The sequence below is a fragment of the Mustela nigripes genome, chromosome 9, assembly GCF_022355385.1.
Source record: "Mustela nigripes isolate SB6536 chromosome 9, MUSNIG.SB6536, whole genome shotgun sequence".
Classification (NCBI taxonomy): Eukaryota; Metazoa; Chordata; class Mammalia; order Carnivora; family Mustelidae; genus Mustela; species Mustela nigripes.
This window is the reverse complement of record NC_081565.1, coordinates 26,161,611-26,179,644: the sequence shown is the minus strand read 5'-3', so window position 1 is coordinate 26,179,644 and position 18,034 is coordinate 26,161,611. Positions and strand designations below refer to the sequence as shown.

At 36.5% G+C, this 18,034-nt stretch overlaps 1 protein-coding gene across 1 annotated transcript in view; it reads left to right on the top strand.

The window, feature by feature from the left end:
• Positions 1-18,034, top strand: part of TMEM38B (transmembrane protein 38B) — a 58,269-nt gene that overhangs the window by 24,707 nt on the left and 15,528 nt on the right. Inside the window, exons 3-5 of the mRNA XM_059411139.1 lie at positions 1,037-1,221; positions 1,994-2,081; positions 6,128-6,245. Of these exons, the coding sequence (XP_059267122.1) occupies positions 1,037-1,221; positions 1,994-2,081; positions 6,128-6,245 (391 nt within the window). The remainder of the gene's footprint in view (positions 1-1,036; positions 1,222-1,993; positions 2,082-6,127; positions 6,246-18,034) is intronic.

Genomic DNA, 18,034 nt, shown 5'->3' with positions numbered 1-18,034 from the left:
GGAGTGAATTGTTTTTAAACTAGTATCACAATTTAGAGAACATTTTTCATATTCTTTTACCTGTATGTAAAAATATTTTTCCTCAACACAAATCTGTCTCCTTGAGAGTTATCACCGTTCTGTGTATAGGCCCTAGTTTATGTGCTGCACAAAAGGGCACAGGTAAAGATGTTTGAAAGGGTTGAAATGCAGCCCTTCTCAGCTGCTAAGGGCTCTTCTCTAATTCCTTTTCCCAGAGGACAAACACACTCCAGTTAGAGAAGCCTCTATCCTAGAAGTGATTATACATTTGCTTTATTTAGTGAGTGGATTCAGCACTTACCTTCTAAAAGAGTATAGGCACAGATTAGAAACTCAGTAAATATTTTCTGCATATATAGAATATTCAGAAGTCCAATCAAGATGAAATTCCCCTTTGATCCTGTTGTTTGGGCAGATTATTATGTATGTCTCTTGTGGTTTAGAAAAATTGACTACCCAGTCTATGGTTTTCTTGAAGTCAAATTCTTGGTTTATATGGAGAATTCAGTTCGTCGTGCTTTGCCAAATTGTTATTGCCAATATGCTGGGTTTTAATTTTTTTATATAGGTGTTCTTGTGATTTAATGGTTTACTGATCAGCACGGGAGTTTTGACCTGCTCCGTTTCTGACCTGGGCCGGTTCACCCCTTCTTAGGCAACCTGGTGGTCCCCTGCTCCCGGGAGGTCACCATATTGATGCCAAACTTAGTGCGAACACCCGATCGGCATAGCGCACTACAGCCCAGAACTCCTGGGCTCAAGTGATCCTCCTGCCTCAGCCTCCCGAGCAGCTGGGACTACAGGCGTGCGCCACCGTGTCCAGTGATTTAATGATTTAAAAATCTAACTTACTCAACTAATTTGAGTGTATGTTAAATATTCATTAAATAATTTATATCTATATATTAATGCACATTATACTTAATATATTTAACATTTATACAATATTTATTAACCTAATTTTATTATAAATATTTATACTTTATATATTAAAATATTTAAATTTTAATTTCAGGTATATTATATTTTTTTGCCCATGTGACCTAGTTTCCCAGGGCTATTCTTTCCTACCTGTTCAACTCTTGGCTGCGGGAATGAAGGAAGTGACCAGAACTTGGAAAATAGTAGGTGGAGTCACACATGCTAATAGCTATTACAAAAATGGCTGGATAGTCATGATAGCTATTGGATGGGCTCGAGGTAATATTAACATTATGTGTTTGTAAATATTCTGTTACTGATATATTACTGCTACTGAAGGATTGTCTAGTAAAATTAATGAGGATCACATACTTTAGTAACAGTATTTTTGGAAGAAAGAAGTCTTCTCTTGGCTAGTAAAGTTAATTCATAACTAGCACTTTCACTAGCACTAGTTATCAGCCATTTTTTTGAGCCTGACTACCTTACAATATAAAATTCTTCTGATTGATTTGATTAGTATCTCAGAACCAGAGAGAGTCATAGTTAATTAAGGTATAGTGCCACCATAAATAAAATAAGTTCACTTAAGAAATTATGTAAAAGGATTATATTAAAATTTGCTTTTTTTTTGTAATTTTTTTCATCCCAAATAACTAGAAGTAGTAAATATTATTGATTATGGGTTCATCTTTACTCTGTATCGTGTAGAAATTGAATAAATTTCCCTAATCTTTTATTGTATTATACTGCATCTAAAACTAGTATCAGGGAATGAAATGATAAAGCAGAAAATTTTAGTTTTCAGGCCTGAAATAAACCTTTAGGAACATCTCTGTTCTTGAGGCTCCTTAACCTTAATTTTAACCTTAATTGTGATACAATAGACAGTTGGCAACACTGACCGAAGGGAGGTATTACAATTGTTTCAATACCATAAGTATACAAGAAAACTATTTTCTTCCTCCTCAAAATTATATTGGGATTTTCTTGGGTTGTTTCAAATATTTCCTCCATAAAATTTGGCTAAATATTCTTGTTTTATTTTTAGGTGCAGGTGGTAGCATTATCACGAATTTTGAACAGTTGGTAAAAGGAGGTTGGAAACCAGAAGCTGATGAATGGCTGAAGATGTCCTAGTGAGTTGGTATAATCTATACTGAGACCAGCTTTTTATCCTTAGATCTTACCACATTTCTAAATATGGATGCAATGGAGTTTAAAAAAATAGTCATGATAATGGGAGGAGAATCAGGAAACTTACTCTTTCAAAAAGTCTGCTCTTTCTCAAATGTAGTTTTTAAAATAAATATTGATTCTTTTCTTTGTGGGTTCCTCCCCTTAGAAAATAAAATCAAACCAGAACTCTTGGATTTTTATAGAATCGTGGGAACACTGTGTATTTATGGAGAAAAAACTACATAGGAACACACTTCACGGGATGGAAATGAATCAGTTGCAGGCTCTTGACATTTTCATTAATGACTACATTACTCAGATTTCAAATGCACATAGTAGTAAAATGTTAAGCTTATGGGAACAAATCAGTTCGTTATCATAAGACATTGTTGCTTTAAAAATGAGAGTTGAGCTTAATCACACATAAAAATAAGATTAGAGAAAGTAAGCCACTCTATAATTTTAGGGTGCAGAGACTACCTTTTGCATCCATTTAAGAGAATCTGATCATTAAATGTTATCTAAAGATACTTACTCATTCGTAAGTAAGTTCACAGATGTATCCCTGATGCTCCTGAAAATGAAATAGAGAGATGTAATTACTATTTCCACAGCTCAAGAAGGAAATTACTTAGGGAATAGTAGTCATAGTAAGCAAGGTAAGGAAAGACTCCATTTAAAAGTAAGCTCATTAGAATAGATTAAAAATGAAGTTTAGAAGCAGTCTGTGATGACGTATATGTTTCTGTGGACCAATAAATTCTAGGAAATTTAACTTAGAAGGAAAGTACCCCTTAAAGTGTGAATGAGGTAGTTTAGAAATAGAACAAATAAGGCTTTGATAAGTTATAAGTAAGGCATTAATGAGATTCAAGGGAAATTTTTCTCATTTTGAGCATATGCCTTGAAATGTTTTTTGTAAAACATTTCTTGGGCTCTTACAACCAAAATCAAATTGTTTCTCCTTTGTTCAAAACCTTGGGAATGACTGCCCAGCTGGCCTGTAAAATCCTCCCAAGATCTGCCTTTCTTCCATACCCTATTTGCTTTGACTTCATTTCTTACTATTCTTTCTTTTGCTTGTATCCTTGAACAAGCCAGGGAATATGCACTGTATTCTTGAATAAATATACCACGTAGTAGATACTCAATAAATACTAGATGAATGAAAGAATTATCAGCTGGTCAGACGAGATTGATCACTGGTTTGTTATGGTATTTTGTGTATGCGTGTATATATAAATTTCCATTTATATATTACCAAATACTTTTGCATAGTAGAGAAAGTCCATATGGTCTTAGAGAATACATATATTGTCATAAACACAATGTTGGTAGAATTATGAATATTAAAGGTGGGGGCTCAGAAGAAAGTGAGGAGCATGATATTGGAAATTGGAGGAGATGTGATATAGTTAATAGTGGGAGAAAACTTAGTTGAGTTGTTTGCTACAGTTACATGGAAAGCATAATTGTGAGCAGTGAACTTGGGTATTTAGCTGAAGAGATTTCAAAGCAGTGTTAAAGGTTTGGACTGGTTTTTCCTTGCTGCTTTTAGTAAAGTAAGAGAGGAAAAGTTGAATTTAGGGAATAACTGCTGAACAAAGAAAACAAGATGACGATTTGGAAAGAACTCAGCCTATCCAGATTGCAAAAGATGATTAAATTAGGAGATTCATTTTTAGTAAAGTCTGTTGTGGAGACTTTCTAAGTCTTACTCTAAAGGTAAAGATTAAAGGGTGCGGCTGGAAAACTTTTGCTAGTGTTAAAGAAATTAAGTGTGTGACTCATGGATGCATTCAGCCATCACAGCACAAGCCAGGAATACACCTGAGATTATCCAGAAAAGATACATGAGGGACCATCTTAACTAATATCATGGATCCCTGTGTCATATGCTGGAGACTCACAAGGTATTTGAAAATGTTCTATCAGTAGAAACACTGCTAGCTTTCACTAAAAGGGACAGAAATAAGGTGAAATAAAAGGAGGCTGTCAGACTCCCAAAAATTTATAGGCAGGAAACAGGCTGATAAAACTGCTCAGTTGCAAACGTGTGTTACCCTTCAAAGAAAAGGAAAAATTAATTTTGGCTGGGAACCATGGGCCTGAGGTCTGAGGCCAGGCTCCTAGGTTAGAGTCCAGGTGCAGAGGCCAGAGCCACGAGTGTAGAGATAGGAGCTGTGGACTCAAGAGTATGGAGCCTAATTTCACAGGGGATTATTCCTAGGCCTTGGAACTTTGAAACCTAATGGAATTTGCCCTGCTGGACTTTGAAATTGCATAGGACTAGTGATCTCTTTTTTCCCTCCTTACCTTTCATTTTCTCCCTTTTGGAATGGAAATGTCTCTATTACCATATACCTATTCTACTATTATATTTTGGATGCAGATAAGCTCATTTTCTAGTTTCATCAGAAACTAACATAAGAATATTTTCTAAATGCATCCTGATCTTCCAAACCAGTCTCATGGACATTTTCCTAAATCTCAGTCCTTCTCCAACTCCCTGTACCATTTTATTGTCTGCAGAATCCTTGCTTTTCAGATTCAGTGCCTCTGAATTTATGCTCTAAGGGAATGCAGTCCAAAATGGAATGTGAGTGTGCTAAGAGGAACCCATGATGAGGCACTGTGGTACAGAACCCAAACTTAGAAACAAAGAATAGCAAAATGACATTAAGATAAGCCTAATTTCTTTTTCTCTTAATCTCATCCTTTTTTTTTTTTTTTTAAAGATTTTATTTATTTGACAGAGAGAGAGAGATCACAAGTAGGCAGAGAGGCAGGCAGAGTGAGAGGGAGAAGCAGGCTCCCCGCCAAGCAGAGAGCCCGATGCCCGGCTCAATCCCAGGACCCTGAGATCATGACCTGAGCTGAAGGCAGAGGCTTAACCCACTGATCCACCCAGGCGCCCCAATCTCATCCTTTAAAAATGTCAATTTGGTGTACATTTTTATAATACAGTTGTACATATATATAACTTGTAAATTAATTGATAAACACATATTAGTGTCTTAAAACACTTTTTTTGTACCAATAGAGATGCACAGTGAAAAATTTTAGAAACCACTGTTCTAAAACATATGTGCTGCCCAGTCAGCTGTTACATAAGGTCTATACCCATTGCCCAAAGCTAATCCTGTTTTGAACTCAGTCCTCAGCTTATAATAAATAAATAGGTAATTTTTCATGAAATGAAATTTGGTCATATTTTACAAAGTGGCATTCTAAAAGTTTATCATTTATCTTTTCTAGTTGTAAGCACAAAGCTAGATAATGATCTGTTGCTAAGATATACTTTAAATGTGTGGCAAATGTATAATATGAAAGTTATGTTTTTTTTAGATTAACTATAGACATTAAAATTTCAGTATTAATTTACTAAGATACTAGCGAACACTAATATTCTGTGCTGGAATTAGCAAAGTAATGTGCTAGATCTGGCTTATACTGTTATATGAGAGCTGATTGTATCTGTCTTTTCTTTCACTCTGCATAGCAGCCTGAAATTTACTGTGATGGGAGTATTTATACCATGGAAATGTGAAAATATTATAAATCAGGGCTTTCTTTTTCTTTTCCCACCTAACTGAAGGAGCTTGTTGTGTATGATAATGACTAATCTTTTTTCAAGTCATACTGTGAAACATGGGACTTTCAAATCTTTGTGAAAAATTATTATAAGGTCAAATGTGTTTCAGAAATACTGTATATAGAAATGAACTCTTATCAGAGAGTCATCATATATGTATGAACATTCTAAGATCTCTGGTATTTTATCAGAGTGAAATTATACTTTATATAGCTTAGCACTTCTAAAATTTTATAAGTATATTTATGTAACTCATTTTTGTCTGTTAATAACTCATTAAATTAATATTTTCCAGAGTGATCTGAACATGATCCATCTCTATATTTCTCAATCCATCTCTATATTTCTCAAAGAAATATAGAGATGGATCATGTTTGTTACTTACTGACTTACAATGTGTTTTATTTTCAGCCCTGCGAAGGTAACCCTACTGGGGTCAGTTATCTTCACTTTCCAGCACACGAAGCATCTGGCGGTATCAAGGCATAACCTTATGTTCCTTTATACCATGTTTCTTGTGGCCACAAAGGTAAGAATTCAAAGTAGCTTTAAATCAGTATTCTAAATTCTGTATGACCAGAATTCTGCATACTTTGCAAGTAACAGGAACATACATTTTTAAATACTATTACAGTCTAAAAAGGTAAATTTCGGCTTATTTATTCAGTGCATCCATGAGCTTCTGAAACACAGCTCTTGTTTGACTCATGCCAGGCTATCAAGAAAGATTTGCAGATAGTCTAATAGTATATTGGACACCAGAGAGTAGTGGAAATAGCTCTAGCTGATCAGAGACTGCAGATAGCATTGTCTCATTTGTAAAATTAGGTACTTGGGGTAGATGTTCTCTGAGGTACCTTTAAGCTTTAACATTACAAAATTTTATAGTAGGACATACTTGTGCTTAGTTTCTTGTATTATTACTGCCTCGTTGGAAGCTTTATTCCATCTTGAAGATAGAAGATAGTGTGGTGTAAGATCACAGGTTTTGGAGACAGGTAATCTTAAGTTCAAATCCTAGCTTTGCTGAATAAGGCAAGTCACTTAATGTCTCTGAATCCTGATTTCCTCATCTTCATTGTATGATTGTTGAGAAGATTGGAGATGGTGCATATCCTTCTATCACTGTGACATATCTTACGAATTTTATTCGCATCATGAGGCTAATTCTGATTATTGTTATTCTTACCATTATTAGTATTGTTTGCTATTCAAAAGTAGATGGTTGGTTTTAAAATAAGATTATTATTTAAGTGTAGAGGAATTCTATAGGTATTTTTGGTTAAAAATTTACCCATGGAATTCTTAAAAGGAAAACATTATGTATTATATAAATTTATATCTTAGAGTCAAGTTGTTAGAGCGGTCATTTCCTTTTGTTCCAGTAGTTTCTGCAGTGGAGGTGATCTGTGGCTGTATTTTAAGTACTGCAAATATCTGAGGCAGTTTCTCTCATATGTGTCCTTCTTTTCCAGTCCTCACATTTTGAGCTGTGTGTATTTTTTGTAACAGCTTATTGAGATATATGTTACATACCATAAAATTCATCCATTTAAGTGTACATTTCAATGTTTTGTTTTTGTGTAGTCACAGAATTGTGCAGCTGTCATCATAATCAGTATTAAAACATTTTCAGCATTCCAAAAAAACCCATCATGCCCATTAACAGTCCCACATTTTCCCTCAGCCCCCCAACTGTGGGCAACCAGTATTCTACTCTCTAGTGTTTTGTTTTGTTTTGTTTTTGTTTTTGTTTTTGTTTTTGTTTTTAAATATTTTATTTATTTATTTGAGAGAGAGACAGTGAGAGAGCATGAGCGAGAAGGTCAGAGGGAGAAGCAGACTCCCCATGGAGCTGGGAGCCCGATGCGGGACTCGATCCCGGACTCCGAGACCATGACCTGAGCCGAAGGCAGCCGTCCAACCAACTGAGCCACCCAGGCATCCCTCTAGTGTTTTTGTTTATAAATTTTCCTGTTCTAAGATTTCATGTAGTTGGTATCATAAATACGTGGCTTTGTGACATGTTTCTTTCATTCTGTGTAATGTTTTTGAGGTTCATCCATGGTATAGTATGTATCAGTATGTTACTCCTTTTTTATTGCCAAGTAATTATCCATCATATGGATATACCACATATTGTTTATCCATCATTTGATGGATATTTGGGTTGTTTTATATTTTGGTTAGTAGGAATAATGAGCCATGAGCATTATTGCACTTTTTTAATGTGGATATGTATTTCATTTCTTTTGGGTATGTGATATAGAAATGGACTAGATAATCATAATTCTGTTTTTAGCCTTTGGGGAACTAACAGACTGTTTTCCATGGTGTTTTCATCGTTTTACATTCCTACCAGTAGTGTATGAAAATTCTCATTTCGTATACCATCATCAACTCTTGTCTTTTTTATTAGAGCCATTCTAGTGGGGGTGAAGGAGCATCTCATTGTGATTTTGACTTACATTTCCCTGAGGACTGATGATGTTGAGCATCTTTTCATAAGGTTCCTTGTAGATCTTCTTTGGAAAAATGTCTCTTCAGATTACTTGCCCATTTTCAATTGTTTCCATTTGTCTTTTTAATGTTGAGTTGTAAGAATTCCTCATATATTTTGCATCCTAGACCCTTACTAGATTTCTGATTTGCAGATGTTTTTTCCCATTCTTTGGATTGTCTTTCACTTCCTTGGTCATGTTTTAGAAGCACTGATTCCCAAAATTTTGATGAAGTCCAGTTTACCTATTTTCTCTTTTGTTGTCTATGCTTTTGCTGTCATATCTAAGAAACTATTGCTAAATTTAAAGTTAAAAAGATTACCTCTATGTTTTCTTCTGTGAGTTTTAAAGCTTTATCTCTAATATTTAGCTCTGTGATCTATTTTGAGTTAATTTTTGAGTATGGTATGAGGAAGGACTCAATTCAACTTCATTCTTTTACATTCTGTGGATATGTATTTTAATATACATATTCATTAATTCATTATTTTACATGCATATTCATTACATTCAAATTCAGGTTCTGCGGATATCTTGTCATCCTAGTATTATGTGTTGAAAGGACTATTCTTTCCCTCATTGAATTGTCTTGGCACCCTTGCTGAAAATCAGCTGTAAATGTGAGGGTATTTTCTGGATTTTTTTCTCCCTCACTTTTCTTCCCTTCATCTATTTGCTCACCATTCTACTCATACCATACTGTCTTAATTCATTTAGCTTCATACTTAGTTTTGAAATTGAGAAGTGTGAATCCTCTGAATTTATTCTTCCTAAGGATTGTTTTGACCATTCTGGGTCACTTGGATCTCCATATAAATTTTAGGTTTAATGTCATAATTTCTGCAAACGAGGCCAGCTCTTATTTTCTTAGAGATTGCATTGAATCTGCAAGGAAGTTTGGGAGTATTATCACCCTAACACTGTTAAGGCTATCAATCTGTCAACACAGATGTCTGGTTCAGTTCATTGTTTCCTGGTTTGTCTTCCTGGTTTGGTCTTTTTTTAAAAATTTTTTATTTTTAATTAACATATAATGTTAGCCCCAGGAGTACAGGTTTGTGAATCACCAGGTTTACACACTTCACAGCACTTGCCATAGCACATACCTTCCCCAATGTCCATAACCCAACCACTCTCTCCCTATACCTGCCCCCCGGCAACCCTCGGTTTGTTTTGTGAGATTAAGAGTCTCTTATGGTTTGTCTCCCTCCTGATCCCATCTTGTTTCATTTTTTCCTTCCTTACCCCCCCAAAACCCTACTTTGCCTCTTAACTTCCTCATATCAGGGAGATTATATGATAATTGCCTTTCTATGATTGATTTATTTTGCTCAGCATAATACCTGCTAGTTCCATCCAGGTCACAAATGGCAAGATTTCATTTCTTTTGATGGCTGCATAGTTTTCCATTATATATACATATACATATACATATATATATATATATATTCATATATCATATATCATATATCATATATATGCCACATCTTCTTTATCCATTCATCTGTTGATGGACATCTAGGTTCTTTCCATAGTTTGGCTGCTGTGGACATTGCTGCTATAAACATTCAGGTGCATGTGCCCCTTCGAATCACTACCTTTGTATCTTTAGGGTAAAATACCCAGTAGTGAGATTGCTGGGTCATAGGGTAACCTCCATGCTGTTTTCCAGAGTGGCTGCATCAGCTTTCATTCCCACCAACAGTGTAGGAGGGTTCCCCTTTTTCTGCATCCTCACCAGCATCTGTCGTTTCCTGACTTGTTAATTTTAGTCATTCTGACTGGTGTGAGGTGGTATCTCATTGTGGTTTTGATTTGTATTTCCTTGATGCCGAGTGATCTGGAGCATTTTTTCATGTGTCTGTTGGCCATCTGGATGTCTTCTTTGCAGAAATGACTGTTCATGTCCTCTGCCCGTTTCTTTTTCTTTTCTTTTTTTTAAAAAAGATTTTATTTATTTATTTGACAGACAGAGATCACAAGTAGGCAGAGAGGCAGGCAGAGAAAGGAGGAAGCAGGCTCCCCGCTGAGCAGAGAGCCCGATGCGGGGCTCGATCCCAGGACACTGGGATCATGACCTGAGCCGAAGGCAGAGGCTTTAACCCACTGAGCCACCCAGGCGCCACCCCCTCTGCCCATTTCTTGATTGGATTATTTGTTCTTTGGGTGTTGAGTTTGATAAGTTCTTTATAGATTTTGGATACTAGCCCTTTATCTGATACATCATTTGTGAATATCTTCTCCTATTCTGTCAGTTGGCTTTTGGTTTTGTTGACTTGTTTCCTTTGCTGTGCAAAAGCTTTTGATCTGGATGATGTCCCAATAGTTCATTTTTGTCCTTGCTTCCCTTGCCTTTGGCAATGTTTCTAGGAAGAATTTGCTGCGGCTGAGGTCAGATGCCACCTGTGTTCTCCTCAAAGATTTTGATGGATTCCTTTCTCACATTGAGATCTTTCTTCCATTTTGAGTCTATTTTTGTGTGTGGTGTAAGGAAATGGTCTAGTTTCATTCCTCTGCATGTGGCTGTCCAATTTTCCCAACACTGTTTGTTGAAGAGGCTGTCTTTTTTCCATTGGACATTGTTTCCTGGTTTATCAAAGATTAGTTGACCATAGAGTTGCGGGTCCATTTCTGGGCTCTCTATTCTGTTCCACTGATCTATGTGTCTGTTTTTGTGCCAGTACCATACTGTCTTGATGATGACAGCTTTGTAATAGAGCTTGAAGTCTGGAATTGTAGTGCCACCAACTTCAGCTTTCTTTTTCAACATTCCTCTGGCTATTCAAGGTCTTTTCCGGTTCCATATAAATTTTAGGATTAGTTGTTCCATTTCTTTGAAAAAAAAAATGGATGGGATTTTGATAGGGATTGCATTAAATGTGTAGATTGCTTTAGGTAGCATAGACATTTTCATAATAGTTGTTCTTCCAATCCATGAGTGTGGAACATTTTCCCATTTCTTTGTGTCTTCCTCAGTTTCTTTCATGAGTACTTTATAGTTTTCTGAGTACCGATTCTTAGCCTCTTTGGTTAGGTTTATTCCTAGGTATCTTATGGTTTTGGGTGCAATTGTAAATGGCATTGACTGCCATCTCCTTCTTCTGTCTTGCTGTTGGTGTATAGAAATGCAATTGATTTCTGTGCATTGATTTTATATCCTGACACTTTACTGAATTCCTGTAGAAGTTTTAACAGATTTGGAGTAGAACCTTTTGGGTTTTCCACATAAAGTATCATATCATCTGAAAAGAGTGATAGTCTGACTTCTTCTTTGCCAATTTGGATGCCTTTAATTTCTTTTTGTTGTCTGATTACCGAGGCTAGGACTTCTAGTACTATGTTGAATAGCAGTGATGATGATGGACATCCCTGCCGTGTTCCTGACCTTAGTGGAAAAGCTCTCAGTTTTTCTCCATTGAGACTGTTATTTGCGGTGGGTTTTTCATAGATGGCTTTGATGATATTGAGGTATGTGCTCTCTATCCCTACACTTTGAAGAGTTTTGATCAGGAAGGGATGCTGTACTTTGTCAAATGCTTTTTCAGCATCTATTGGAGTATCATATGGTTCTTGTTCTTTCTTTTATTAATGTATTATATCACATTGATTTGCGGATGTTGAACCAACCTTGCAGCCCAGGAATAAATCCCACTTGGTCGTGGTGAATAATCCTTATAATGTATTGTTGGATCCTATTGGCTAGTATTTTGGTGACAGTTTTTGCACCTGTGTTCATCAAGAAAATTGGTCTGTAAATCTCTTTTTTTTGAAGGGGTCTTTGTCTGGTTTGGGATCAAGGTAATGCTGGCCTCAAAATGAGTTTGGAAGTTGACCTTCCATTTCTATTTTTTGGAACAGTTTCAGAAGAACAGTTATTAATTCTTCTTTAAATATTTGATAGAATTCCCCTTGGAAGCCGTTTGGCCCTGGGCGCTTGTTTGTTGGGAGATTTTTGATGACTGTTTAAATCTCCTTACTTATGGGGCACCTGGGTGGCTCAGTGGTTTGGGCTGCTGCCTTCGGCTCGGGTCATGATCTCAGGGTCATGGGATCGAGCCCTGCATCGGGCTCTCTGCTCCGCAGGAAGCCTGCTTCCCTCTCTCTCTCTCTCTCTGCCTGCCTCTCTGCCTACTTGTGATCTCTGTCTGTCAAATAAATAAATAAAATCTTAAAAAAAAAAAATAAATCTCCTTACTTGTTATGGTACTGGTTTTCAATTTCATCCTGGTTCAGTTGTGGTAGTTTCTGTGTCTCTAGGAATGCATCCTTTTCTTCCAGATTGTCAAATTTGCTGGCGAATAGTTGCTCATAATATGTTCTTAAATGGTTTGTATTTCTTTGGTGTTGGTTGTAATTTCCCCTCTTTCATCTATGATTTTATTTATTTGGGTCCTTTCTCTTTTCTTTTTGACAAGTCTGGCCAGGGGTTTATCAGTCTTATTAATTCTTTCAAAGAGCCAACTCCTTGTTTCGTTGATTTGTTCTATTGTTTTTTTGGTTTCTATTTCATTGATTTCTGCTCTGATCTTTATTATTTCTCTTCTCCTGCTGGGTTTAGGCTTTCTTTGTTGTTCTTTCTCTAGCTCCTTTAGTGGTAGGATTAGGTTGTGTATTTGAGACTTTTCTTGTTTCTTGAGAAAGGCTTGTATTGCTATATATTTTCCTCTTGTTTTTTTTTTTAAATCTGATCTTATACGCTGTCTTTTGACTGGGGCATTTAGCCCACTTATATTCGGAGTAACTATAGAAAGATATAAATTTAGTGTGATTTTATTACCTGTAAGGTGACTCTTACTGTATATTTTCTCTGTTCCTTTCGGGTCTATGTACCATTTAGGCTCTCTCTTTGCTTAGAGGGCCCCTTTCAATATTTCCTGTAGAATTGCTTTGGTGTTTATTAAAATGGTGTTTTTTAAAAATTAAAATGTTTTAATTTGTCCTGAAAACTTTTTATCTCTCCTTCTATTTTCAGTGATGATCTAGCTAGATATGGTATTCTTGGCTGCATGTTTTTCTCATTTAGTGCTCTGAATATATCATGCCAATTCTTTCTGGACTTCCAGGTCTCTGGATAAGTCTGCTGTCAATCTAATATTTTTACCATTTTTTGTTACAGACTTGTTGTCCTGAGCTGCTTTCAGGATTTTCTCTTTGTCACTAAGACTTGTAAGTTTTATTATTAGATGATGGGGTGTGGACCTATTCTTACTGATTTTGAGGGGGGTTCTCTGTGCCTCCTGGATTGTGATGCTTGTTCCCTTTGCCATATTAGGGAAATTATCTACAATAATTTGCTCCAATATACCCTCTCTCTTTCTTCTTCTTCTGGAATCCCAATTATTCTAATATTGTTTTGTCTTACGGTATCACTTCTTTCTCAAATTCTCCCCTTGTGGTCCAGTAGTTGTTTGTTTCTCTTTTGCTCAGCTTCTTTATTCTCTGTCATTTGGTCTTCTATATCGCTAGTTCTCTCTTCTGCTCATTTATCCTAGAGTAAGAGCCTCCATTTTATATTGCATCTCATTAATGGCTTTTTTGATTTCAGCTTGGTTAGATTTTAGTTCTTTTATTTTTCCAGAAAGGGCTTTTATTTCCCTAGACAGAGTTTCTCTAATATCTTCTATGCCTTTTTTGAGCCTAGCTAGCACCTTGAGAATCATCATTCTGAACTCTAGATCTGACATGTTACAATGTCCATATTGATTAGGTCCCTAGCCTTTGGTACTGCCTCTTGTTCTTTCTTTTTTTTGTGGTGAGTTTTTCTGCCTTGTCATTTTACCCAGATAAGAATATATGAATGAGAGAATAAAATACTAAACGGATAACCAAGACCCTGAAAAATGTGTGTTAACCAAATCAGAAGAGACACCAAATTGTGGGGAGAAGAAAGGGGGTAAAAAGAAGTTAAAAAAAGAAATTTAAAAAAAATGAGAAAGAAAAGAGAAAATATATATGTTAGACTGGTGATTAGAACAGAGTGACCCACTTGATTTTGGGAGTTTTTTGGTCTCTTAGAAGAAACTACCTCCCAAAATTTTAAAGAAAGAAAAAAAATTATATATATATATATATATATATATATACACACACACACAAATAAGGTTAAACATGATTAAGGGATGGAATATGATGGTAAGGATGAAAATTTTAAAAAAATTCTAAAAAAGGAGTTGATAAGATAAGTTGGTTGTGAAAAAGAAAGAAAAAGAAAGTGGAGAGAATTTGCTCAGGCTGGAGACTAGAGCAAACCCTGTGCTAGATTTAGGGTGTATTTTGATCTATTAGAAGAATATGTATTACAAAATTTTTTAGAAGAAAAAACCTTATGTATATACAAAAGATAAAGTTAGATACAATGAAGGATAAAATATGACTATAATAATAAAGTTTCAAAAAGATTTTTTTTAAGAAAGGTGTTGTTAAGATAAACTAGATAAAAAAACATTAAAAGAGGAAAGAGTAAAAGTTAAAAAAATTAGAATAAGAAAAAAAATTTTTTTAATTTAATTAACTTTGCAAAACTGAAGAATCATGGGGAGAAAGCCATGAATTCCATGCTTTGCTTTCCCCTTTTCTGGCATTCCACTGTTCTCCTTGATCAGTGAACTTGATCTTGGTTGGATGTTCTTGCTGATCTCCTGGGGGAGGGGCATATTATAGTGAATCTCAAGTGTCTTTGCCTGAAGCGGAATTACACTGCCCTTGGGCTAAGTAATCTACTCTGGTTCGCTCGGGAGCTTTTGTTCCTTGAACGGTTTCTGTAGTGCTCTGGAGGATGGAAATGAAAATGGCGTCCGCCCAATCTCTGGCTCAGAGGAGTCTAAAGCTCGGGGCCCCACTCCTCAGTGCACCCTCAGAGAAAAGCACTCAATCACTCTCATCTCCCTGGTCTCCACCTACGCTCTGAGCTCACCGGGCCTGTGATGGAGCGTTTCTGTCTCTGGCACACAGCCTCGTTTGGAGTCCCCAAACCCAGTAGATCCATGCAGCTCTTCAGGGGTGTCTCCCCAGATCTACCACTTGTGGGGTCCCTGCTCAAAGAGCAGTGGCTTGACTGTGCCACGGATCACAGTTTAAGGTAACCCCGAGCTAAGAGCTCACTCCTCTGCTCTGTCTCTAGCCGGCTTCCCTGCTCAAATACCTGTAAGCTCTGTTATACTCAGACACCCCCGAGCCGTCTTTGATCCTTCGGGACTAAGACCACACTGTCCCTGCGAGAGCTCCACCCCTGCTTAGCCTCTGGAGTGATGTCCCTCAGTGGAGCAGACTTCTAAAAGTTCTGATTTTGTGCTCCGTTGTTCTGCCACCTGCCAGGAGCTGGCCCCTCCCCCCACAGTCTTATCTTCCCGTTGCTTCGGATTCACTTCTCCTCAGGCCCTACCTTTCAAAAAGTGGTCGATTTTCTGCTTCTAGAATTGCTGCTCTTCTTCTCTTCCATCTCCTGTTGGATTTGTAGGTGTTTGGAATGGTTTGATACCTATCTAGCTGATCTCCTCCTACTTGATGTCATCTTAGACTCCTACTTCTCTGCCATCTTGACTCCTTCCCCTTTTTATTAGGTCTTTTAAAATATTTTTTCAAAATGTTTTCAGTGTATGAGTTGTACTCACACTCCTTTTGTTAAATTTCTTCCTGTTGTTTTTAATGCAGTAGTAAATGTAATTGCTTTTTAGTTTTCCAGGTTGTACATTGTAAATGTGTAGAAATAAAATTGATTTTGATCTTGTATTTTGTAATCTTGCAGATAAATTTGTTTGTTAGCCCTAATAGGTTTTGTGGGGTTTTTTGGTGTGGATTCTTTAGGATTTTATATATTTAAGATCATGTTAACCTCAGATAGAGAAGGTATTACTTCTTTTTTTTTTTTTTTAAGATTTATTTATTTGAGGCAGGGAGAGAGGCAGAGGAGTGGGAGAGAGGCAGAAGGAGTAGGAGAGAGAGAATCCTCAGGCAGGCTTGCAGTTGAGCACAGACCCAGACGCAGGGCTTGATTCCAGGATCCGAACCAAAGTCAAGAGTTGGCTGCTTAACTGACTGAACCACCTAGGAGCCAGTGCTTCTTTCTTTCCAATCTGCATGTTTTCTGTCTAATTTTCTTGTGTAGTTTCCCTGGCTAGACAATCTAATACAGTGTTTAGTAGAAATAGAATGACCATCCTTGTCTTTTTCCTGGATCTTAAGGTGAAGCCATTTAGTCTTTCTTTTTTTTATATAATTTTAAAATTTTTTATAAACATATAATGTATTATTAGCCCCAGGGGTACAGGTCTGTGAATTGCCAGGTTTACATACTTCACAGCACTCACCATAGCACATACCCACCCCAATGTCCATAACCCCACCACCCTCCTCTCCCCCTGGCAACCCTCAGTTGCCATTTAGTCTTTCATTATTAAGTATGATATTAACTGTGGGTCTTTCACTGATGCCCTTTATCAGATTGAGGAAGTTAGTTCCCTTCTATTCCTCACATGTTGAGTGTTTTCATCCTGAAAGAGTGTTGGGAACTGTATAGTTTCTGAGATTTTCTAACTTTAAAGAAAATGAACGTGTATTATGGGCTAATTAGTAAACCATTATCTTGAACTTTTAATTTTTTTTTATTTTATTTTTTTTAAGATTTTATTTATTTATTTGACAGAGAGAGATCACAAGTAGGCAGAGAGGCAGGCAGAGAGAGAGAGGAGGAAGCAGGCTCCCTGCTGAGCAGAGAGCCCGATGCGGGACTCGATCCCAGGACCCTGAGATCATGACCTGAGCCGAAGGCAGCGGCTTAACCCACTGAGCCACCCTGGTGCCCATATCTTGAACTTTTTAATTACAAGCATTAGTTTTTGTTGAAGGCTTCATTTGTTCAATAAAAATGAGTTTTTGTTACAATAATTGCTGGACATAGAGTTCTTTAATATAAAACCTAAACTTAAATACCATATTGCAGTGTGATAATAACATACAGTATTGAACTTGTCTCATAATTATATTTCCCAGCATTTTCCTAATTATCCACCAATTTCTAAATAGAATGCATTTTAACCCATATTTTTGCCTAAATTCCATTTATATTTATATTGATTTTTAAATGGCTTTTCATTTGTTTCTGAGTAGCTACTGTAGTTTTTCATTTCTTAGATATAAAAAGATGAATTGATAGAATATATAGGGAAAGATTTGGCAGTAATTAATTATTTTTCTTTGCTTTGTTCTTTTCCTGTATTGTTTGTATAGTCAGGAAATGTGCAGTCTGTTTTGGATAATAATCTAGTGTTTTGGCATAGAGAGATGCTAATAAATTTGATTTCTCTTTTCAAAGAGAATAACTCCACAAAAGTAAAACAAACACATAGAAAGCTATAATACAAGTATTTAAATTGTGTGTTCTGTAAGAGAAACAGAAAGTAAATTTCCCCTACCATTGCTCAATCTGTGGTGTATCTTTTGATATCTCAACCCACTAGCAGCCAATCTGTGATAGGCCCCAGGAAGTTTCTCTCTTGACATATGCAGGCTAGCCCTAAGCCAAGAACTTGTGGCACCATCCCATACAGATATCTGAAGTCTCTTCTGCACCCGCGCACCGTGCTTACCCATTTTCCTCCCGTTTGATACATGGCCCTGCAGATCCAAGTCTGTTTAGCTTCACTGAGTTCAGTCTCTGCCACGTCAATTTCACTTCAAGCTTTCTGCTTGAAAACTGTCCTGAGGCAGAAGTGAGGTACATGTATGGATCACTTCATCAGTTACTCTCTTTTCATGATCAGTCTTATACTCTCTGTTGTCAGATCGTAAAAGTACTTACCTCTTTTTTTGGTCAGATTTA